The sequence below is a fragment of the Neolamprologus multifasciatus genome, chromosome 2 (genome assembly GCF_963576455.1).
Source record: "Neolamprologus multifasciatus chromosome 2, fNeoMul1.2, whole genome shotgun sequence".
NCBI lineage: Eukaryota > Metazoa > Chordata > Actinopteri > Cichliformes > Cichlidae > Neolamprologus > Neolamprologus multifasciatus.
In genome coordinates, this window is record NC_140440.1 from 5696656 (window position 1) to 5719859 (window position 23204).

Below are 23204 nucleotides of genomic sequence, written 5' to 3' on the forward strand. Positions count from 1 at the left end.
AAGTTGAATTCTGCCTCGGCCATCAGCACCGCTCCTCCTGACCTGCACATGTTTGCACTCGCAGGGCATTTGTTCTGCTTGTCAAAGTCGCCATCCAATTGGGCGCCGCTCGTATTAGAGAGATCAGTGTATTTGCATGTCTCCACGATGGCTGCCTCGCTCGTTTCTCTTTGTGAATATAAAGCAGACAGAACTTAAAGCTGAGAGGTTTCATTACCGAGTCTATCGCAGCCGTGCAGTTCTGCCACACAAATTAAATTGTGCCACTTTGTTGAGCACCGACCTCGTCTTCATAACTGCAGCTTCATCTAAGCAGCCGTCAGCCTGCAGAGAAACTTTCCACCAAACGGGCGTTGTGAGATTCACCTTTTTACATTTTCTGTTAACCTGCAGCTCAAACAAACCTAAAAGCGTCTGTTAGCTTTCATTAAAAGGTTTCAGGTCTCACTCGGGAAGCAAAACGTGACGAAATCTTAATAAGACACAGCTTAACGACAGAGATTTTCAGTTATTGTGAGATATGTTGCTAATTGGGAAAAATGAAATAAAAGCATAACACAGCCAGGAGGTTTAAATGGGACGCAAAACCTGAAATATTCTCCTGCAGTGTTGTACATACAGGATGGAAAGTGAAACGGGGGTGAGTCAGGAGTTAAACTGACAGCTTACAGGTGACGTGATGAGAGCGAAGGATATTAACGTACATATGAGGCAACCTCAGCTAACTGGAGTCCTGGGACCGTTTTGTGCTGTTGGAGTCTTTTGGAGCATTTTTAATGACATCATCTGACCAGTTATTATTTTTATTAACATTTAAAAATAAGCTCTCAAGATAAAAAATCTCACAAGAGTGTCCTGGTCAAGAAGGACAGCAGTACGATCATAGGTTTCATACATTAATAGCACATAAACATACAAATCCATAAACCGTAAGTACAGTGAAAGAGTAAAGAATAAACTAAGACTTATAAATGTCAGCATTAATAAAGAATATATCAAGTGGTTTAAAATTGCATTCAATTCATTGACATCAGTTCCTTCAGTTTTAGTTTATTCTGCAGCTGATTCCAGGAGGATGGAGCAGCAGATTCGAATGATCTTTTTCCAAATTCAGTGTGAACCTTTGAGACAGATTTAAGGAATAACTCTTGGGACCAATGACAATGACTCCCCAGACGTTTTTGATTATTGTATGTCTGTAAATAAGACGGGAGCAAACCTAGAATAGCCTTACAGATAAGAAAATACCAGTGGTGGAGTCTACGACATGACAGAGCAGACAACGTACAGTGGTGAGTAAGAGCTTTAGAATTTATAATGGATCTCAGTGCTCCATGACAGACAGGATCCTGCACATGTAATCATTCACATGCATGCATATAAACAGGGGTGCACATAAGTGGTCCGCAGGTGCGCATTCGCTGTCAAAATAAAAGACGCGCACCAGATATGAAGTTGCAACGCGTGTTTGCATACATAAGATTTTCTGGAGGAGGACAGACATTTGTTTAGAACTTTTAAAGATCTCGAAGAAGCAAGCTCCTTTAAGCAATTACTTTGGTGTTCCTTCACCTACAAAGAAATGTCAGGAGTCCGAACCGCAAAAGAAGCGCGTATTCTCGTAAAAGGGGTTGCAGGAGGTGAGCTGGCTTCAAACAAATGAGGAACGCACAGAAATTTGGTGCAAAATATGCCGTGAAAATCCCACTCTAGCAGACAAAAACAGTGCTTTTTATGTGTACGCAAATGCTTTGCAACTTCTTATCTGGTGCGCATCTTTTATTTTGACAGCAAATACGCACCCGCGGACCACTTATGTGCAGCCCTGCATGTAAATCACATTGCCATAATCAAGTATGGACATAAATGTCCAAACAAATCTCTTTATTTCCTTTAAAGACAAGCTGGACTTTATTATAAAATAAAAACCAACATGGGTGATGTCATGAGGGCTACTCCCATCTTTTATATACAGTCTATAATGTTCTTTCTTTAAGTTTCTTCTTCACTGAAATAACAAAGTTTAAAAAAATAAAATAAAACAAAGTATGTAATTTGTTTAAAAAGATGCTGTTTATCAGCTCTGCGCAGCCTCAGTAGCATCTTTGAAGAAGGCAGCAGGCAGGATGCTCCGGTGTGGGTTTGCCCTGCTTTGACGTCTTCTGCACGCTGTCCTGGTAGAGAGAGGGTGGAGGTGTTTCATAGAGGAGAGCCCTGCCGCCCTCTGAAGGCTTTATTACTGCACCGCATTACACAGAGAAAAAAATATTAATACATTATATAAAATTAATTAAAAATGATAAACAGAAAGAATTTTATAGGAAAAAATGAATAAAGACAAAAATAATGTCAGAAAGGGAAATAAATGTCCATTTAAAAAAGAGATACCTCTAAAATATTAATAATAAATGTTTGAACTCTGAATACAAGATGTCATAATGGTAATATAAATTAGAATTAAAAATTTCACATATTAATAATGTGTAAAAAGAATTAAAATAAATAAAATGTCTGTAAATAATAATCAAAGGTCTGTAAAATACTGTTAAATAATCCCAAACATTTTTTTAATTAATACAATTTACCAAAATAAATAAATAAATATCTGAAAATTTTAAAAAACATAATTTCATAGTTTTGAGGCAAACAAAAAAACAAACCGATTAACTGATGATTAATGTTGTATGAAAAGTTATTTTTAATAATTACGTGCGGAGTGCATGTGCATAAAAAATGTATGAAAATACATAAAATGTGTAAAAAACATTAACAAAAATCCTGCAAAGTAGAAATGAAGTAGAGGTCATTTATTTTCCAGCTGCCTCGCTTTGAATTCCCGCCTTTGGAGACGTTTTTCTTTCTTTGGACTCATCATGATAACAAGCGCTGATATGTCACAGTGCAGCTAATCTCAGGCTTTAATCCCAGTAACACATCACCTCCGTGCTGCATCGCCTGCTCCTCCTCGGTCTGATCTCTATTCGATCAATCTGTGACGGCTCTTCCTTAGTTAATCACTTCATTCACTGACACCTCGACTTCTGTGAGGTAGCTGATGCGTGGCTGACCTCAGCAGACCTGTGCGAGAGTTCAGTTCATCTGTTTTCAACTTTTTGAATTCTTCTTTGCTCATTTTAATATTTTTACTGCATTTAAACTTCTTAGATTTGGATTAGAGATGTGTTTTAATTCATAGACAAACAATATATTAACAACTTGAACATACTGATAAGATGCCTTTGTTTTTTCCCACCTTTTATTGTTGCACTGCTCTAAAGAGCACACCAGGACTTTTAACCTGTAAATGGAGCTTATGTAGGTGAGAGCGGTGTGTCATGTATCATTCTGGTGTTTATCATTTTAATGACCACAAATTTACTGTGGTTCCTCCACAACAATAAGTTAACACAACAAAACACACCTGTCACCTTCTTGTCTTCTGAAACTGGAATGAAATGTTCCCTTTAAGGCATCATTGGTCAGCTTCTGTTTTAACTGTGTAAAATATATCAAAAGACTTGAAGAGTATAAAATGCTAAAAAGCTTTAAAGGAGGGGTGGGTTTTAATAATCGGTTTATCGATTAAAATCGATTCTAGCTTGGATAATGTGATATCATTCATTAAAATCCTGAATTGATTTTTTTATATAAATTTATTTTGCCCAAAACGCCAGAATCTCAGGTTAAACCTCACAAAATTGAAACCACCAAACAACTAAAACAGTAAATGAGAGCAGTTACACCGATTCTTCACAAAGATGTAAACACAAAGCGCGGACCCGCTGACACATCAGAATCAGTGAGATGTCACCTTTCTTACCCGACTGGACATGGCAGGGGCTGAAAGCCGACAGCTCGCTGATTCTGATGTTTCGGCGAGTCCACGCTTTTTGTTTACGTCCTTTTTGAGCTAGATTCAGAAGCTGTAGGTTTTATCTCTCTCCAAACAATATTGACTGAACCAGCAACAAAAGAAGATCCAAAATGTGCACGTTAGCATATGCTACTTCCGGTGCGGAAACTCCTGTGGGGAGCTTTGTTTCCGGTGTCCTATTAGCGCCTTGTTTACGGTCCAAAACAAGTTAAGCAAATGAATGAATCAATCGGCGATTTACATTTCTATAGATGTCTTGGGCATTTACCCAATATATCTGTAAATGATGTTCATTGACTTGTCTATATTTTTCCCCCGCGCCTCAGAGCAAAAGAGAAAAGGGATTCAAATGTTATATTTCTCAGCTGTCCGTCGTTTATCGCAGGTGTTATGTTCTAAAAATAACCAGCGATAGGAGAAATCAAGTAGCCAATTTTATTTTTTGATGGTGCAAAACGTTTCGTGGACATCGTGGACATACAATACTGCACTTCAGAGTCACACTGCTAGCTATTGATGCAGCAATTCTGTACTGTACAGGAGAGACGTCACGGAGGAGATCGTCTGCAGCTATCGGGACGCAGGACACAATGTGACGTAAAAAAAAAAAAAAGCATGCAAACTTGCACTAAAAAATCTGCGAAACAGCGAGGTGAAAGGTGAACCGCGTTATAGTGAGGGACCGCTGTAATTTTGAAGGTAAGTCACAACATACCCTTCGTAAATACTAATGTATAGAAACCCTTACCAGCAATCATTCATTTTTTGTGTGGCTTTTTTTCACGGTTTGTTAACATGCTGTGTAGGGGTGTACTTGACGAGCTGATATCAGCATAATGGGGGAAATATCTGGTTTGACTATTCTTCACCTGTAGTTTGAATGCTGAACATTTGCCTGTTTAAATCATAAGACCAGTCACTATACAGAGATGTGTTGAGTGATGTAAACAACTGATCGATCTCAACTCGATCTATAGTATATCTTCGCAGTAGCGATTGACCGCAAAGTAAAGCTACTGGAAATGTACAACCCCACATCCGGTCTCAAACCAGGAAGTTAGCATTTTCTCGTGCACAGTGTTGCCAACTCCTCAGTAAGGAAAATCGCTATTGGCTGTCCTAAAAGTCGCTAGAAGTCGCTAAATGACGTCATCGCCTAATTTGCATAATTGGTCATGCTAATATAATTGTAACCTATGTTGTTGGAGAGAGAAATAACATCGTGGAAGAGACATAAAGTGAGTAAAAAACGTCCTAAATGCATTTAGAGTTTATTTAGAACTACGAATTAAATTTATTTTAGCAATAATTGTTTTTTGTAATGTCACAATTCCAACCCTGCTCCTTTATCCGGGCCTGGACCGGCAAAAGTGTCCCGAAATAGGCACTCTGGTGGAGTTACTTTGTGTGTGTGTTTATAAGTAGTTTTAATCCTGATCCACAAAACAGCATAAGAGTAAAAGAAGAACTGACTGCGTTACAGTCAGTGCGGGAGCAGCGGCTTCATGCGCGATTCATTTGCAGTTCGGACACACAGGTGTGAACATCTCCTGCCCTGATAGCAGCTGGGGGAGGACTATCCTCCACCTGTGAGCGCTTTGGCACGGGCGAGGTGCTCACGGCAGCACCCGCTGCTTGTTGAGAGTAAAAGCGATACGTGCTTCACGTCAAAAAGACGTCATAAATATGTCTCCAATAACACCAGAAAAAGTCGCCAGATTTGTCGCTAGTCGCTTTTTAGAAAAAAAGTCGCTAAGGGGGTCTGAAAACTCGCTAAATATAGCGACAAAGTCGCTAAGTTGGCAACACTGCTCGTGCACAGAGTCTATTCCATTGACTGTAGAAAACATGGACGACGCGACAGGTCCCCAAAAATGAAGCCAAAACGTCTCTATCGCCCCCTGGTGTCTGGCTGCAGTATAGGTCATAAACCCCGCCTCCTCCATGTTAGCGGATGGGACTGGGGTCAGACTAAAATAAATTAATTCTCCTTAGATAATTTTTTTCCAAAGATTCTTTCTTTTGTTTTCAATAGTTCTCATCACGCTGATTGATGTTCAAGGGGTCTCCTTTCCCATAAGTTTGATTCTAATTCCTACCGCGGTGATGTTAAATTGGGGTGAAACGTCATCATAAGAGCTTTGACTGACAGCTGCAGTCACGGAGAAACTTGCGTATCTCTGTTCGCGAATAGCAGATAGAGCGTAGGGTCTGAGAGGAGGACCGGCGTTTACGCTACGAAAACACGACCGAGTGTTTTAACCTGACAGCCTGAGGTGTTCTTCAGTAAACTGGACTACCCGACAGAAGGACCCGAGGCCCCGCTGCACTTTTTCGGTAAGTTAAATGTGTTTGTAAGCTAATCCGTAACTACCGTCCATAGCTAGCTCCTGAGACCTAGCTAGCTAAAATGAGCACTCGGCTGTCAGGGTTCGTTTAGCTAATCTGTGCAGGTGAATGAATTTACTGAAGAAATCAAGAGAAACGCCCCGGGCTGCTCAGTCACTAATTACTGTTACTGTACTTTTATTACAAGTATTATACTGTAAAAGCAACAGGCTGCACCCTGCTTCAGCTCCTGTGCAGAGCTGAATATTAAATATGTGCAAACAACAGCATGTTTTCAGTCTCTTGCCACATCTGTAAAGACAGAAACAATTTTTTTAAAAGCTTGTACTTCAGTAACTCCTCATTAATCAGGAACTATGGATTAAAGTACTGTAGTGTACTGTAATACTGAAAAAATGTAAGAGAAGAACTAAAGATCCTGAGTGTGTGAGGACAGAAGAATCAGCTTTAGTTCAATATTGAGGGATAAAATTTATTTAAAATGTATTTATTTATATCTGAGTTTGATGGTTCTGTTGTCTTTGTGATTACAGGAGCTGCCCTCAGATTCAGACCTCAGCCCCATCGAGTGACAGCAGACAGATCATCCAACATGTTCATATGTTAACTGTAAAATGAACTGATGAAAACAGTACAAAGGTTAAAGTACCACACGTACTGTAGTGAAAGCTGCAGCTGTTTTATAGAGATTGAAAATGTGACGTCATTCAAGGGTAAAACCGCAAAGAATTCTGGGAACTCGTGGCAAGAGGTACTAGCGCACGCAGGCTTTCAATTGAAATCAGTTACACAGCGATAAAAAGAAACACAAAAAACTGTCAAGAAGCTGTTGTATTATTAACTGCAATAGCCGGTCACATGACAGCCACGGGAAGCCGACGGGTAAAGAGATCGTTTTTTTTATCGGATTACATCGTTGAAGAGAAATTATTCGAGCCATGTTTCTGAAGTAAAAAGAGGCGACAGATGGCCTGGATTACAGCCATTCAAAGACCAAATATAACGTCCCAGAACACTCCAGCTCACAGGTTAGTCTGCTCCAAGCATTTCCACAAAGGTCAGTGTTTTGTTGTAGTTAATACGTCATTTTTCATAACATAATTGGTTATATAGGATACAAGCAAGTCTGGCGCTGAACAGAAATTGTGGCGTTATGCTATCACTAATTGCCCAGTACGATTACAGCATACAATATTATTGTCACTGCTACATTTCTGTAATGCGAACCAGAAATTATTTCCACTACTAATTAATTACCGTTGAGCTCAAAGGTCCTATTAATAAACGAATGTGTATTTATGAAGACGATTTGTGAGACTGGTAAACTTATGATATGTACGATGGTCTTTCGTTCTACACGGTGCATTTCATGGTCCTGTACCCATCCGTCGATAAACTGTACCTGGGCTTGTTGCAGTGACCTGAAGTTACTAAACTTCATGAGTGTATGCACTCACTCCAAGAACCGTATGATTATAAATATGAGCGTGGTGAAACTTGGGAAGCACGCTAACGTATTTTGTCCACTCTGTGTGCTCGTAAGGGTATAACCCTTTCACTCCTTTGATTTTTTTCCTCGTATCTTTTCTTTGCCTTTTCATCAAGTCTGTGTTTGTACGTATGGAACGCCAGGACTGCCATAATGAATTAATTAAATACACCATTAAATAATTAATTAAATGTGTCAATAATTAATTAAAATGGGAAATAATTAATTAAATAAATAGTTATGACACATGTAATTAATTAATTATTGACACATTTAATTAATTATTTATGTATTTCACATTTTAATTAATTATTGACACATTTAATTAATTATTGACACATTTAATTAATTAATTATTGACACATTTAATTAATTATTTATGTATTTCACATTTTAATTAATTATTGACACATTTAATTAATTATTTAATGATATATTTATTTATTTCATTTTGGCAGTCCTGGCGCCTGGCTCTCATCATGAAATAATTTTATCTGTCAACCTCACCCATCAAACGCAGGGGGCGGGGTTAACGCTGATCGACTCAAAACCATTGCTTTGGCCTGGTGGCCATTGTTTTTAGCACACAACAACCAGCATGTGGAAACTAACAGAACTGAACTTTGAAAACCCTGTTTATGTGTGTCACCAAATACAGTTTTAATATTTTTTTAGCCGAGAATGTAGTGGTTTAATCCTCATGTGTCTGGTCGGTTTCTCAAGATAGAGCCTCTTTGCAAAAGTGCTTCGATGATTTCGGAGATGTCTGCCCAGTCTCACGGCAAAGCGTGGATAGACCCGCTCGCCTCACAAGCAAACGAGCTGTTATTACCACCGACAAAGCTCAGGCCCCGGTACACAGCTGTAATAACCCCCGCTGACACGGACTTCTTTTACTGAGGTTATATTTATCAGGGTTTTATTTCCTGATGTTCGTCATACATGTTTCAGTATAATTCTGAATTATAACTAACATTAAAAACATGTTTAAGGAGGAGAGAGAGCAAATAAATTCGATTAACAGCTGATCTTTGGGTTTTTGTTCAGTAATCAGTGTGACCTGTGTATAAACGCATAAAAGAGATAACGTTGGTGTTTCCTCATGTAGTAACTGCTGGCTTTAACTGTACAAAGGTTGTTCGAAACTATGACACACATACAGACTTCATGATGTTCGGCTAATATTTTTATTGTGAATATTAATCATGAGGGTAAATGGACCTGTACACCACAGAGCGAGGTCAGCATATCCACGATATCTTCAGCTCTCTGAGGTAACACAGAGTTTCCCAGCTGACTAATCTAACTGTCATCTACGAATAATTCACGGGTCATATCAATATGATTTTACAGAAAAGCATCCTTAGTACTGCCAACTATTCCAGAGACGTGAAAATCTACAGCATAAAGAACACAAAAATATAGCAGTCTAACGCAACACTGTAACAGAGATGAACGCGTCAGTTTGTCAAAGTGGAATGAAAGCGATTGGTTGAACAGGTGTTCGTGATCTGTGTTTTCTGCATTTTCATCAGCGTAAGAGACTCAGCAGTTATAACAGTTATACATTTAATAAATTACCAAATGAACGCAAGAAACGAGCAAACCTGTTCCGACAATTTGAGTTTGTATTCCCTCAGCTGCAGACTGTTTAAATGTTTGAGAGGAAGATTAGATATAAAGCAATCGTCAAACATAGACTCAGTCTGCGTTCACATTTGATATGAGGCCAGGACGGATAATGGCTGTGTCCTGTTTTAAGATCATACATGTAAAATTGTTGTCTGACCTCCGTCGATCCAGCCGCTCAGAGTTAACTGAAGTTAACCTGGATAAATTATAGTTAAGGAGTATCACAGATAACACCCACGTGAGCTGTGTGACTGTTCACCACTACACTGAAATCAGTAGGCTATTACTGAAATACACGTGCTATTTCATAAACTATGATATAAATACTAAAGTCCTACTAACATGTTTAGTTTTAAAGGACACCTTCCTGCCTTATTAGCAGTATTAGTTTTCTTCTAACATCCAGAAGTCTGCACCATGTGTTTCATAGTTTGTAACAAACCTTTGACAGTTAAACATAACATGACCGAAAAAGCAAAAAAATAAATAAATAAATAAAAAGAGAGAGAGAGAAAAAAATCACACAAATTATATGTTAACCTCATTTATTTTTAGTTAAGTAAACTCTAAAAATTCTAACAGATCGCTGGTGCTTAGAAAACCTATTAAAAACAGATGATATAATATTTCTGTCCAGGTTGCAGTCTGCATTATGAACATGTAGTTGGAAACTCTGCTCCTCTCGGTGGAAATGCGCCTTCTCTTTCCTCTTTGTATAAAAACATTTTAAAAGTCAGTTTAATCTCAAAATTTACTGTTAAATCCAAAACACACCAGATAAAGAAAAGCGAATGGTTCAGTCTAACACATGTGCCAGTGAACCATTAAACGTCTGTAAAACTGTGCAGTTATGAAACGTAACTTTAACCTCAGCCAAACCGATTTGCTCAGTTGTAAATAAAACAGCGAAGTAAACGTGACCCGACAGACAGAACCTGAGTGAATTAAGTCCAGCGTTTAACTACTGAGAGCTAAAACTCAGCTGAGGTTTCAAAGCTGTGCCGGTGATTGGACATCAGCCGCTGATGAAGTGGGTTCGCCAATAAAGTGCTCTGTTGGGAAACAAGCTCCAGCAGCTCTGCGCTCGGGAAAAACTATATTTACTTATCTTGTGCAGAAAAATGTGCTGACGTTGCGTAATATCGAGCACCGGCTGCCCAGTTAAACTGTGACTATCACCAGATAACGTGGGCGTGTTTCTTGAATTAGCAGCAGGTGTTAAACAGCTGACAGGTGAGGAGGAGGATGCATGCAGGTAAACTGAGGGTCTGTTGAGCTGATCGCTGGTTTCGTGAGAAAAATGTCAGCTCGTTCTTTATGTTACAGAAGCACAGAGACACAAGACCAGGTGGAAAGAGACGATCGTTCGGTGAAAATGAGAATCTGCGAATGCAACACGTGGAACACGGAGAGTGGAATATGTAAACAAACCGGTTAACGTAACCCCCTCGGTGCACTCTGCATGCTGACTGTTAGCAGAGCTACTGAAATCTCTGAAAACATCTGAGCACCTTTGCAAACATGTATAGAACATGTTTGCAAAGGTTGACAACCTGACCCGACATGTGAAGATTACAACGCGACATTCGCGGCTAAAACACGGTTAAAAGTGTAGTTGGTGACAGAAAAACGGGGTATTTTAAAACTACACCACCAACATTGCTGCCTGTGATTTGAAATGCATTCTGGGATACCTGGCTGCCCCAAGTCTACACAAGCAATCGATTATCTAGGATCGACCTGTTTTGACTTACTTTGCACGGCAACCAATCAAATGTTAGAGAAGCTGCATGGGCAGCGTTAACCCCGCCCCCTGCGTTTGATGGGTGAGGTTGACAGATAAAATTATTTCATGATGAGAGCCAGGCGCCAGGACTGCCAAAATGAAATAAATAAATATATCATTAAATAATTAATTAAATGTGTCAATAATTAATTAAAATGTGAAATACATAAATAATTAATTAAATGTGTCAATAAATAATTAATTAAATGTGTCAATAATTAATTAAAATGTGAAATACATAAATAATTAATTAAATGTGTCAATAATTAATTAATTACATGTGTCATAACTATTTATTTAATTAATTATTTCCCATTTTAATTAATTATTGACACATTTAATTAATTATTTAATGGTGTATTTAATTAATTCATTATGGCAGTCCTGGCGTTCCATATGTACGGACCGGCATTGTTCTCCTTCGTTTTGTACATAACTTTTTTGGGGGGCAAAGAAAAAGCAAGAAGGTATTGGAACTGGAGAATGAACGTTTTGCGGTGCTGCAAATGCTTGCATTTGATGTGGTACTTGGATTGTTTTGCCACGAGTTACCGGCATGCAATGCGCGAAAGTCACGTGGTCTGTCAATCTCTATTGATAAAGTTAAACAAAAACAACAAAAAACAAAAGGATTAATCACTCATGTAACTGTGTCACTATATATCAGCATTAACAGGACCTCAGTTTGGTGTTTCACAAAGCTGCTGATCTCAGACCTGCACAGCTTCCGTTTTAAACACTTGATGTACTCAGCTGCATGAAGAGCATATGAGATTTTGTCTAACACAATTAAATAAAACCTGATGAAGGTCAAAGGTCGTCACTTGTATGTTGAACTACAAACTTGTCATCTGGAATTCTTTCACAGTTTTTTGCAGATAGTGTTATTTACCATAAAGTGATTCAGAGTTATTCATACCAGAGTAACCAGAGAGGATCACATATTTTTAAATATATAACTTTGTACAGGACTGAATATAATATCTTTATGTAAAAGTCCGGAGCCTCTGGGGAGTATCAGAGTATTTATAACATTACACAAAACAAAGGTCTCCATCACAGTGTTCATGAAATGCTGGGTTTATCCATCTCCTGGGGCGGGCCTACGGAGGAGTGCTGAAGATTTCCCTGTGAGGGAGCTGCTGGTGAAGATCATGAGTCCTGCTTGATCACTGCCATGAGCTTCAGTCTTCCTGGTGTTTCTTAAATGATGCCTCTTACAGCGGGTCAACAGAACTTCTGGCACAGGACAGCTGTGATGAAAGAAAGGGAAGAAGTTTCTCCAAACCTCTGGACCCAGGAAACCCAGCTTGGTCCTGATGGTCTCCCTCACTAGTTTATCTCCAGGGTAAATGTAGCTGTTGATATTATATGGACTCTATTATTAAATGAAAAGAACAAATTAGACTACACTACTGAAACCTTCTGCTGTTGTTTTTAAAGTCTCCATGTTACCAGGCTGTAGAGGGCTCTGAAGATTTAAACAGTTTTAGATCCATTACACTCACAGTCTTATGTTAAAATCTCAAAGGACAGCATTATGTTTTTGATATTAACAGTAACTCTGGGCCTCTGTGGAGTGTGCAGCTGATCTCATCGCTGTCTAAAAATGGATAAAAAAAAACATAAGTGTTGAAGACTATTAAGAGTAGCAGGTGTGTAGCATCGCTAACTAGCTAGCAACAAGCCTTCAACACAATGCGTATGCTAGCGGCTAAGCTAACTAACGAATTAACAACAGAGTGATTTTAGAACTATAAGATGATAAGCTGTGTGTCTTTTTTATAACAGTGACATGGTTGTATTTACCTTAATTAAACGAGTCGTCAGTCGCGGTAAACCAGCAAAAAAACTCGAGCAGCCGGGCTACGTAAAAAGTGTAGGGGGGGCGTGTTTGCGGTCACGTCCAGCGGGTGTGTGGGCGGGAGCGTTACACAGTCGCTCCACCTCAAGTCACTACTGCGCAGACTCTGGCTCCAAATTTGCAAGATGGCAGCCTCCACAAGCGGGGTATTTTGGCTTCATTTTTGCACAATGGTAGGAGGCGGGGTCGCGTCGTCCATGTTTTCTACAGTCAATGGTCTCCCTCTTAGTTTTGCTGTTTTGCTTCCACCACATAAAATCACACGTCATGCAGAGCTCTCTCCCTCTCTCTCTTTCTCAGTGTACTTCAAGAACAGTTTCCCGTTAAAAATTTGTTTTCTGCTTGCTTGTTACGCACAAGTCTACCGCTGTTTACAGCGCTGTCGGCCAGTTTTTTTCCTTTTACTTACTTCTGAAAAGAAAGCCTCATTTCTGCCATTCAATACACTACTGAACAAATTTAAACTTTTTAAAATTATGCAAAATTGCAAAATTTAGCTGTGTTTCTGATAAAACTTCTGTAACTTTGCTCTCAGCAGCATCAGGTAATGTTCATATGTTGAGTTATAAAAACCCAGGCCAGGAAAATCTCCTTCATGTTTTTCTGTTTTATCTTCAGCTACTTTGACACAAAGGAATCTGCTGTGATGCTTACACCTTTGATAAAGTCTCGCAAGTGTCAGCTTTCTTTTTATAGATACAAAAATATGGAAATGTACTGATGCATGATCTGAATTATATATTTCTGACTGTCTGAGGCAAAATTTCCCCGATTCAAATCGAATCGTGGATCGAAACGATTCTAGAAATCAGTGACGATACCCAGCCCTACTTTAAAGACCGCCAAGATGGCGTGTTTTACTTAACACATTCATGAACATCTCAGTAAGAAGCTGAGCAATGCTTCGACTTCCTGTTGCAGACAGTTCATGCGGACATCCACGCGGCCACCGGGAGCTGCGGAGGTGGTGAGACGGAGCTGCAGCTGACGGAGGCGGTGCGGGAGATCCAGAGGGATCACAAGGACCAGAGGATCGGAGTGTTGGTGGAGCGTGATGGAGATACCAGCTGGCTAACTACACCTTTGTTGTAAAGGCTAATAGTTTATAGTCTGTATATAAAAGATATAAGGAGCCGACCTTCAGTTTAAACTTCATTCTGATTGAAAAACTTTTAAAAGGAAACACTGGAGATGAATGAATTGTGACATAGAAATCAGAAAGTTTATTTACAGAAACAGTTTCATGAAGGTAAAAAACTTGATCAAAAATGGCAGATATTTACAACGTGTACAGAAAGCTCTGCTGACTCATCCTGTGGCGTTTGCGCCTCAGTACACTTTGGCCCTGCGGAAGAAGACGTAAAGTATGAACTTTAGTATTTAAAGAAACGACTAAGATTTGTACCGATCCAAAAAGCCCACACGAGGACGCCGTCACCTGGAGAAGGCAGATATGGAGATAAGCCCGAGCAGGAACTCGAGGCCGTAGAAGCAGAGCAGCACGGCGTTGAGCAGGAACTCGAGGCGTAGGATGAAGGTCTGCAGCAGAAGGTAGTACACGGCGAGCGCGGTGCAGGGAAGCAGGACAAAGAGCGACACACAGGAAGCCAGAGAGCGCTCACACAGGTTTCCCTTCCAGCCTGGATGGAGACGCAGTTTGACACTCAGTTTGTGTCATGCGTGTTGTGTATGTGTGTGTGTACGACATGTTCTTGTGAAGCACTTTGTTGTCAGACACATAAATGTCTGAGGCGACTGTTGTTGTGATTTGGCGCTATATAAATAAAATTGAATTGAATTGAATTAAGTAGGAGATGGCAGGAGCAGCAGAGCATGAACTCAAGACAGATAAAAATCATCTTATCTGACTTCTTAAAGGACATGAAAGACCGTTCCTGTTATGAATAAAGATTTATTCAAAATGAGACGTGACTTTGCTCACCATAAAAGATCCGCAGAATCTCAAGAGCGAGGAAAAGCAGCAGCAGCACGACGTCCAGAACCAGGTTATCTGACGGGTACGGCAACAAAACTCCTGCAGAGAGCAGACATCAGAACATCATCATCATCACCATCAACATGACCCCCATCATCATCAGCCTCTCCATCTAACAAACACCATCATCTTCATCACCATCATAATCCTCTCCTCCGGTTTAAACTGTGTAGGCTGTTAATTGGATTTAACCTGTTTAGATAAAGTTCCACAGCTACAGTGGACCCACGTATGACTTCTTAACAAAGTGAGTTTCAGGCTGCAGCTCAACAAAAGCAGGATATTAAGCTTTTTTTAATGTAAAAATTAAAGTTAAATGTGTCTCGATCTTAAAAAATAAAAGCACTTTGGACTGAGTTCAGACTTTTGTGGGTTAGGCGTACATCAGCAGACCTCCTGAAGGACCCAGATTTCTCTCCGACTGTAGCCCGGCACAGTCGTAGCCGGGCTATGACTGTGCGCTTTCTGAGCTTGGAAGCTTCGACGGTAAATCAAGTGCACCTCAAACTCAGTCCCAGTTCAGCTTGAGCTCACAGCAGTCGGTCAAAAAACCTAATTCTCTGTGCGGTGTAATCATCTGCGTGAATGGCACCATTTCTCAAACTGTCTCTGAGTTCTGCGCTGCAGGAGAAAGAGGAGGATGCTCTCACACACCTTTATAGATGAACATGAGGACCTCGGCCAGGTAGAAGGCAGCAAAGTACCAGCTGTTCAGGTAGAACAGCACCTGCAGAGGAGCGGACGACAGCTGATGAAGAAGAGGTCAAGGAGAAACAATGGCAGACACAAAGTCACATGACCTGCAGCTCTGCGTTAGAGTCAGGTGAAGGATACGATTGGTTGGCTCCCTGCAGGAAAAAAAGTGGAAACAGGAAGCAGAAGAGTGAGTTACAGACCACAAACAGGACAGATCAGATTATTGATTAACCTGCTGATTGTATTGGTGATCTTGATAATATTAATGATATAAAATATTTAAATATTTATTTAAGTGATTTTGTTGTACACACAGATTTCCAGGTGTGCTTTCTTTCTTCTGTCTCTTTTGTCATATCTTTGACGTTTCTAATGTCTGTGATTGTTTTTACTGCATTTAATTTATTAATTTAATAATTTATTTATATTCTTGTATTATTCTATTCTTTATAAAGCAGCTTTGAGCTCCAGGATGTCTGAACTGGGGATTGTCGTTCATGCATCTATGTCATCACTTCTGAATTATTACAATTTTCAAATTTCTTTGTTCTCTTGTCTTAAAGCTCCGCGAGAACGTCTGCAGGTCGTTCACAGTGCACTTTAAGAGTCTGGTTTTGACTTTTAGAGCTTTGCAGGGACAGGAACCTACGTACATCTGTGAATTTTAACAAACATGCACTGCCAGTCGCTTCAGGTATGTTGTCAGGCTCTGAGTGTCTGAGATCTGTGGACTCTTTCAAAAGTCAGACTAAAACTGACATTTTTAAACTTCCTGTTTAATCAGAATACTTTATTGAGCCCTGGGGGAAATTATTTAATGTGTTGTTTTTTAGGCTTTAGCATCTTTTTTTCGGCGTTTTCCATGTGACTAACTGAACTGAAGAGACTAAATAAGGAACCACAGCTGCTGTTTCTGTGTAAATCAAACATGTGCTGCGGTTCTTTATTAGTAATGTTAGCGTCTCTCTGACTCTGCTGAGGTTTGATGAGCTGACAGAAACCTGACGTGTTTGCTGCGCTGACCACGCTCAGCCTGCTCAAAAATAAATAACCATATACAGTTTTATTCGACCAGTACACTCTCCTGTAAACTCTCCACTGACTTTAACCTATGAAATATTTCACACTTTAACCCTGCACCATCACCGATTCATCAACAACAAAAACCTCACACTCACCGGGCGCCATGTCCGCTTCGGCCCTGTTGCCGTGGATACCGTTTGATTTGGTCTACGCATGTGTGAAAAAGGCTTTTTCCCGCTTTGGTCTTTCACAGTAAAAGACCACGAGATTATTTTGGTCTTACAGTAATGCAAAATAATAATAACAGGTATACATCAAAGCATTTTAATAAAAACCCAGTTTTACTCATGAAATGAAATATTTGTTTTCCTTTGCTAAATTAAATCAATAAATATATATTATATATTTTAAACAATGTTTCATAAAGGCACATTTAGATTTTTTTTTAAGTACAAAAACTAAAAAGAAATGATTAATCATGATAACATTTATCATTCATTTTAGAAGCCCAGAGCGTTTAGAACTACGACACCCAGTACCCTCCTGCGGTTAGCCGATTGGCCAGAGTGCCGCAAAGGTTTACGTGGCACTGCTGTGACAGGCGCATGCTCAGTTTGAGTTCCGTGTGTCCCGGCAGGAAGATGGCGTCGCTCCGGATCAGGATGCAGCCGTGTCTGTTTTCAGTTTTACTCCTGAACGTTTTGTGCAGCTTCGTCTCCGCGCTGTACTTTCACATCGGAGAGACCGAGAAGAAATGTTTCATCGAGGAGATTCCGGACGAGACCATGATTATCGGTGAGAGGGGGGTGGGGGATCTGTAGGATAATGCTAGCAGCTAGTTAGCCGAGCAGCTAACAGCTAAAGTTTAGTGTGTCGTGTCTTCAAATGTGTGTGTACTTTTTCGAAAGAAATTAAACTTAATTAAAATAAATATTCTAAATAATAGTTCACGATAGCATGATTTATTTTTATAGGAAGGGAAATCCCTGCAAAAAATCTAAACTTTAAAGTGTGATTAAAGTTTTTATAAAGGTATTTTTCCATTAAAGCTGTTGAAATAATAATTCATCAACACTAAGTTTAAAGTGGATCCTTTGGTCCGTTGAATCCTCCTCTATAATTTAATCCAGGTTATATTAAAGGTAAGTTTATCTCAAAGTTAACCAGCCCTCCTCTGTTTGAATGAGAGAAACTCCCACATGGTACACACCATCAGCCTGGCAGGAAATCTGTCCGTTCAAAGAAGCTTTTCTTTCAGCATCTTAATCTGCACAATTTTCATCAGGTTAAAGGTTAATTCGGAATCATTTCAGGTGCACCTCCTTTACTAATGCATCTGCAGATAAAGTAAAGCAGTGAACTGAGAGTTAACTTCAGGTTGTGATAGTGAAGGAGTTTTCTAAAGAAAACAAAGCAAATTCTGTTGCTGTTGCATTTACTGTTATTCATTTACTGAAACATAAAGTTTAAACCATAAAGAAAAAAGTCGACATATTCAACCGGAAGTTGATAAACTGATGTTGGTTTCAGGTCCAAACCATATTCATTCAAACTGCTCACTAATCAAGCCGTGTGTCTGTTTCTGCGCAGGTAACTATCGGACTCAGCTGTATGATAAGCAGAGAGAGGAGTACCTGCCGGCCACTCAGGGTCTCGGCATGTTCGTGGAAGTCAAAGATCCTGATGACAAGGTGAGCATAAAGTTCATGTACTTAAAGAGTCTATGTAGCATCATGCTGTCGTGGTTAATGCTCAACTGTACAGCCACATATGCCTCATATGTGAAAGGTCCTCAGATCAAGACCAGGAGGAGAGAAAAACCCAGACTCAGGAAGTCACAAGCTGAGACTGTCAGTCCCAAGCCCGGATAAATGGGGGGATTTCATCAGGAAGGGTACCTGGAACAAAATAAATCAAATGTGTGAATCCATCCTCTGTGGGAATCAGCTCAGAGTAGCTTATATATTTTGATATGTGCAGTATTTTTACGCCTGGACTGTGCTCGAGGAGCTTGGCAGGATTCACAGTAGTTCAGTTTAAAATGTTCCTCCTTCAGCTCATACTATGAATTAAGATGTATTAGCTCCTCTGCCTCTAAGCCAACTTGTTCTGATTGGCTGCCAAAGCTTTGAGCAACAGGTGGGTGGGGCTTCCTTGCTTTGCGAGATTACAGCGATGCAGGAGAAGAAAAAAGTGTAATAAACTGAGTTTTCAGAGCAGTCTGCAGCTTTCAGCTCTCAGGAGTTACAGTACAAATGCTGAGACTTCTGCTTGATGTGGAAGATGTTTTGTTTGTTCCCTGCAGGTGATTCTGTCTCGACAGTACGGCTCAGAAGGACGCTTCACCTTCACGTCGCACACACCTGGAGAACATCAGATCTGCCTTCACTCCAACTCCTCCAAGTTCTCGCTGTTTGCCGGCGGCATGCTGGTGAGGAGACGCTCAGACATACAAACGAGAGCTTCAGCAGTTTATTCCTTTCTGTTCTGCTCCGTGATGTTCATAACCGCGGTTTGTGATGTGTTGCAGCGCGTTCACCTGGACATCCAGGTGGGCGAACACGCTAACAACTACGCTGAGATCGCTGCCAAGGACAAACTGACGGAGCTGCAGCTGAGAGTCCGACAGCTGGTGGAGCAGGTGGACCAGATCCAGAAGGAGCAGAACTACCAGCGGGTCAGTCAGAAACACCTTGGCGCTTTTTTGTTTTTGTCAGAAACACATGAAGACCCTGAACATGAAGCAGAGCTGCTCGTCTCTCAGGCTCTTTGATATTATGTACACGCCCAAAAAAATCAGTTTAACAGAACATTTTCACCACTTTACCTGCTGTCAGCACCAGTTTCCTGACAACATGAAACCTGTACTCTCCACCAGACTCCATTCATTAAATCAGATGTTTTACCTCCTGGTGTTCTTCTATTCCTGCCTCAGCTGGTCATTAAATTTATTATGACTTAAAGCACAAAAAGTCACCAAAGTAGAAAAGCAGGAACCCATTTTCTGTTTCTGTCAGTGGAGTCTACATTTAATTCAAATTAGGGCTTTCAGTATTTTATTTGTTCCTGAGTAAATCGGTTTGGCTGAGATTAAAGTTATAGTTTTTACACAGCTGAATAAACGTCAAGCAGACAACTGATTATCAGAAGTGTGAGATGCTCGAGAATATTCTCCGGTGTCCTGTTATATTTTAGATAGCAAGGAGCAGACGGCCGAGTTTATTAAACTCCTCCGAAACAATCTGCAGATTTCATTTAAATTGAATAAACTATCATCTTGTCTTTATTTTTAGTTAGCACATACCTTAAACACTTAAAGCTGGAAGCTAATGATAGTTATATAAGAGCAGATGCATGCTGGTGCAATAAGTTGTACATTTTATGTCCAGTGAATGCATGAGCTGATTAGTCGACTAATCGCAAAAATAATCGGTGACTAGTCAACTATCAAAATAATCGTTTTTGGTAGTCCTAGTTCAAATATAAGGTTTATGTTTAAAGCGTTTAGTTATTATTATTATTTTTGCTACAAACTCAATTCTGTAAATGTGCAGACACTGTGTATTGTCATAGCTGTCAAAAATGCCAGTGTTCAGGTTTAACGGGCGCCCCCTGCCATCTTTTTTTCCCTCAGTATCGTGAGGAGCGTTTCCGTCAGACCAGCGAGAGCACCAACCAGCGGGTCCTCTGGTGGTCCATCGTCCAGACCCTGATCCTGGTGGCCATCGGTATCTGGCAGATGAGACACCTGAAGAGCTTCTTCGAGGCCAAGAAGCTGGTGTAATCTGGAGTCTGTGTGTGTGTGTGTGTGTGTGTGTGTGTGTGTGTGTGTGTGTGTGTGTGTGTGTGTGTGTGTGTGGGGTGTCTACTGATGGATGCAGTACTGAGTGGCGGGCGGCAGAAAAGACCCAGCTGCAGGATTTGGCTTGAAAAACGTGTTTAAGATTTTTGTTGTTACTGTTTTCGTCACCAGCCATGATCGTGACGAGCGTTTAACCTGACCAATCAGGGAATGTGTGACCCACCCTCTCCTCCATATTTATTACAGCGCCCGGCGGCGGAGCAGTTTTAGATTTTCTCCCCCTCGCTCGCAGCATGTGTTACTGGCCCATAGCGATGCAGGTCTGCGGGACACGATAGTCACGTATACGTGTGATCTGAGCTCAGAAATAATCATCCAGATTCATTCATTAATCCACAGATCTGATGGTTACTTAGACGACGTGTGATCTCGGTGTTTGCATACTCGTTACCGGGGACGGGAAAGGTTTCTTTTTTTGCAACGCTGACTAAAAGTGGGGCGTGATTTTAACGCTGCCGCTCACGTTATTAAAGATCTGAAACCGTGTTATTTTATTTTACTGAAACACTGAGAGTTATTTCGATGTTTCACTTCATCACATTACTTTCAGGTTATGGATGTTTGTACGCGTTTTTTGTGCCGGTCGGCGTCGCTGCAGCTGTCCTCTGTGTTTCGAGTCTGCTGCTTTTGAGAACATCTGAAGCAGGCTTTGCTCACTGTAATCAGTCCCGGAACTGATTTACTGAAAGACTCCTGGAGCTGCTTCAGTTCAGGGGCTCGTTCGAGGCTTCAGGCAATTTTCAAGGAAATGTGATATCTTTGGTTGACCGTTCGGGGTGATGGTCGCTGATCTCAGTTCAAATTTTTTCTGTTTTCAGATGAGATTTAGTTTCTTTTTAACAATAAAGGACGGGTGGTCGTGTTTTCAGTTTTTAGAAATGTTCCTGTTTAAATCAGATGGTGAAATATTTTGGGGTCGGGAGAGGGGCTTGTTATTATTTAGCGTCCACGTGAAACTCTGTGATTGCACTCAGAATAAAGTTTAGTTGGTTTGAAGGATGGCGTGGTTAAATGACATTCTTGTAATATTCCCGCCAAAACACAGCTCATAAAGTCACAAAAGAGTTTTTATATACAGTAATTGTTTTCTTTTAAGGGGGAAGATATTTTAAAAGAAACCTGAGTATTGTGACTGCAAAATATAATAAAATTAAAACAAATCAAAGTGTTTCTGTCGTTGATGAAGTCAAATTTAAACTGCTGTTATAAACCTTCAAGAATCACCGTCTAAGGTGTAAAACTCAGAAGTGTTATTATATATTTGGGATGTTTAATCCAAACATTTTCAAGTATTTAATATAAAATCTACTGCTTTAGTTAAAGTGATCGGGGATTTCTTTGTTGGTGGAGAATAAAAACTTTTGTGTTGAAGCAAATTTTCTGCTTAAATTCTGATTTGATGTGTTTGTACTTGAGAATAAATTTGAGATTCTGATTGGAATTAAAAACAATGGTGGAAATAAAATAAGATCAAAGCTGTTGCTATTAACAAAACACAGCATTAAACGTCTCAAACAGCATAAATGAAAACAGAAAAAAGACCAATGTGTTTCAGTACTGTGCACAAGTTTTGAGCCGCCCCACATTTCTTTGTTTTCCATCCAAAGAGCCAAGCTTTGTTTTTCAGCACATCTCCGGGCATCCTGAAGGTCTTTATAAGTTTTTCTTTCTTCATTGTGTTACTGAAAATGTTGTTGAAATGAAAACAACAAGAATAATGTCTGTTTTTAGACATCTGATGCTTTACTCAGCTTTACACTGAGTTTCTTTTTCTTCCTTTTTTAAAACACCTAACCCAACAGTAGAATTAAACAGTACACAGGATCTTGCTGACGTTATACAGTCCGGTCCAGAGATTAGACTTATGCAGGGGGAAACTGTTAAAGACATTTTAAGCTATAACCAGAATATGTGTGATTTTTGTGAATTTTAATCTATATTTATTTGCATTCTTTGCTGTATTACTGTTAAAATTGATTTAATAAATCAAGAAGTTGAAGATGAGCCTTTTCATCAGAGGTTCGGGCTGACGAGGTTTTGGTTGTCTGCAAACAGCTGGCAGCCTGAGGCAGCACATCCAGAACATACCTGACAAATTGGGGTTTCTGAGGATGGCTTCATTCTTGACTTGCTGCTGTACCAGAGTGACACTAATGATGCATCTCATTCTCAAGAGGAACAAAAACAAGTTAGCTGCTGTTTTGTCAACAGAGGTGAAGGTGGAGGCGTGTCCTCAGTGTCCAGGTGCTACAGTGACACCAAGAGGAAGGAGCAGGTGAGCTGCTCTGATGTCATCAATGTCAGATCGACATGCTGGTCCACCTCCAACATTGCCCCACATGAAGAGGTGGTGTATCCAGATGTTTGCATATGCAACGGATGTCGGCCTCATTCACGGATCATCTCCCGGTGGGACTGCAGGTGACCTGTCACTTACTTTTTCAGGATCCAGGTGTTCTTAAAACTAACAGAGCACTAAGTAGGGTAAAGGTTCATTTATGTTATAGATGTGCGGTTAAACTGAAATCTTTGGTACTGAATGAGAACTGCTCTCATAAAAATAACAGGTTAACATCTGTGCAGGTTTATCCACCAGGACTGAAACATCTGAAGAACATCTGTTGTTATTTTAC

General features: G+C 40.1%; 2 protein-coding genes across 2 annotated transcripts; one reads left to right on the forward strand and one right to left on the reverse strand.

The window, feature by feature from the left end:
• Nucleotides 1-12545: 12545 nt before the first annotated feature.
• On the reverse strand, nt 12546-16938 carry tmem216 (transmembrane protein 216). Its single transcript, XM_085133769.1, has 6 exons — nt 16865-16938; nt 15825-15838; nt 15645-15738; nt 14937-15029; nt 14433-14634; nt 12546-14339 (listed from the first exon to the last, which is right to left on the reverse strand). Exons 1-6 carry the CDS (start codon nt 16872-16874, stop codon nt 14324-14326), a joined length of 429 nt encoding a protein of 142 aa, XP_084989895.1. The 5' UTR covers nt 16875-16938; the 3' UTR covers nt 12546-14323.
• A 376-nt stretch (nt 16939-17314) lies between these two features.
• tmed9 (transmembrane p24 trafficking protein 9) lies at nt 17315-21736 on the forward strand. The gene is made up of 5 exons (XM_085133740.1): nt 17315-17504; nt 18300-18400; nt 19015-19140; nt 19240-19386; nt 20344-21736. The coding sequence occupies exons 1-5, from the start codon at nt 17315-17317 to the stop codon at nt 20491-20493; spliced, it is 714 nt and encodes a 237-aa protein (XP_084989866.1). The 3' UTR covers nt 20494-21736.
• The last annotated feature ends 1468 nt before the right edge of the window (nt 21737-23204 follow it).

Bases quoted from the DNA above. Each gene is read 5' to 3' on its own strand.
- tmem216 (XM_085133769.1), bottom strand. The intron at 15,030-15,644 runs GTGTGTGAGAGC...TGCTCTCTGCAG, and splicing joins CCTCATGTTCATCTATAAAG to GAGTTTTGTTGCCGTACCCG. The intron at 14,635-14,936 runs GTGAGCAAAGTC...GTCTCCATCCAG, and splicing joins GATTCTGCGGATCTTTTATG to GCTGGAAGGGAAACCTGTGT.
- tmed9 (XM_085133740.1), top strand. From the start codon at position 17,315: ATGCTCAGTTTGAGTTCCGTGTGTCCCGGCAGGAAGATGGCGTCGCTC. The intron at 17,505-18,299 runs GTGAGAGGGGGG...GTTTCTGCGCAG, and splicing joins GGACGAGACCATGATTATCG to GTAACTATCGGACTCAGCTG. The intron at 19,141-19,239 runs GTGAGGAGACGC...GATGTGTTGCAG, and splicing joins TGTTTGCCGGCGGCATGCTG to CGCGTTCACCTGGACATCCA.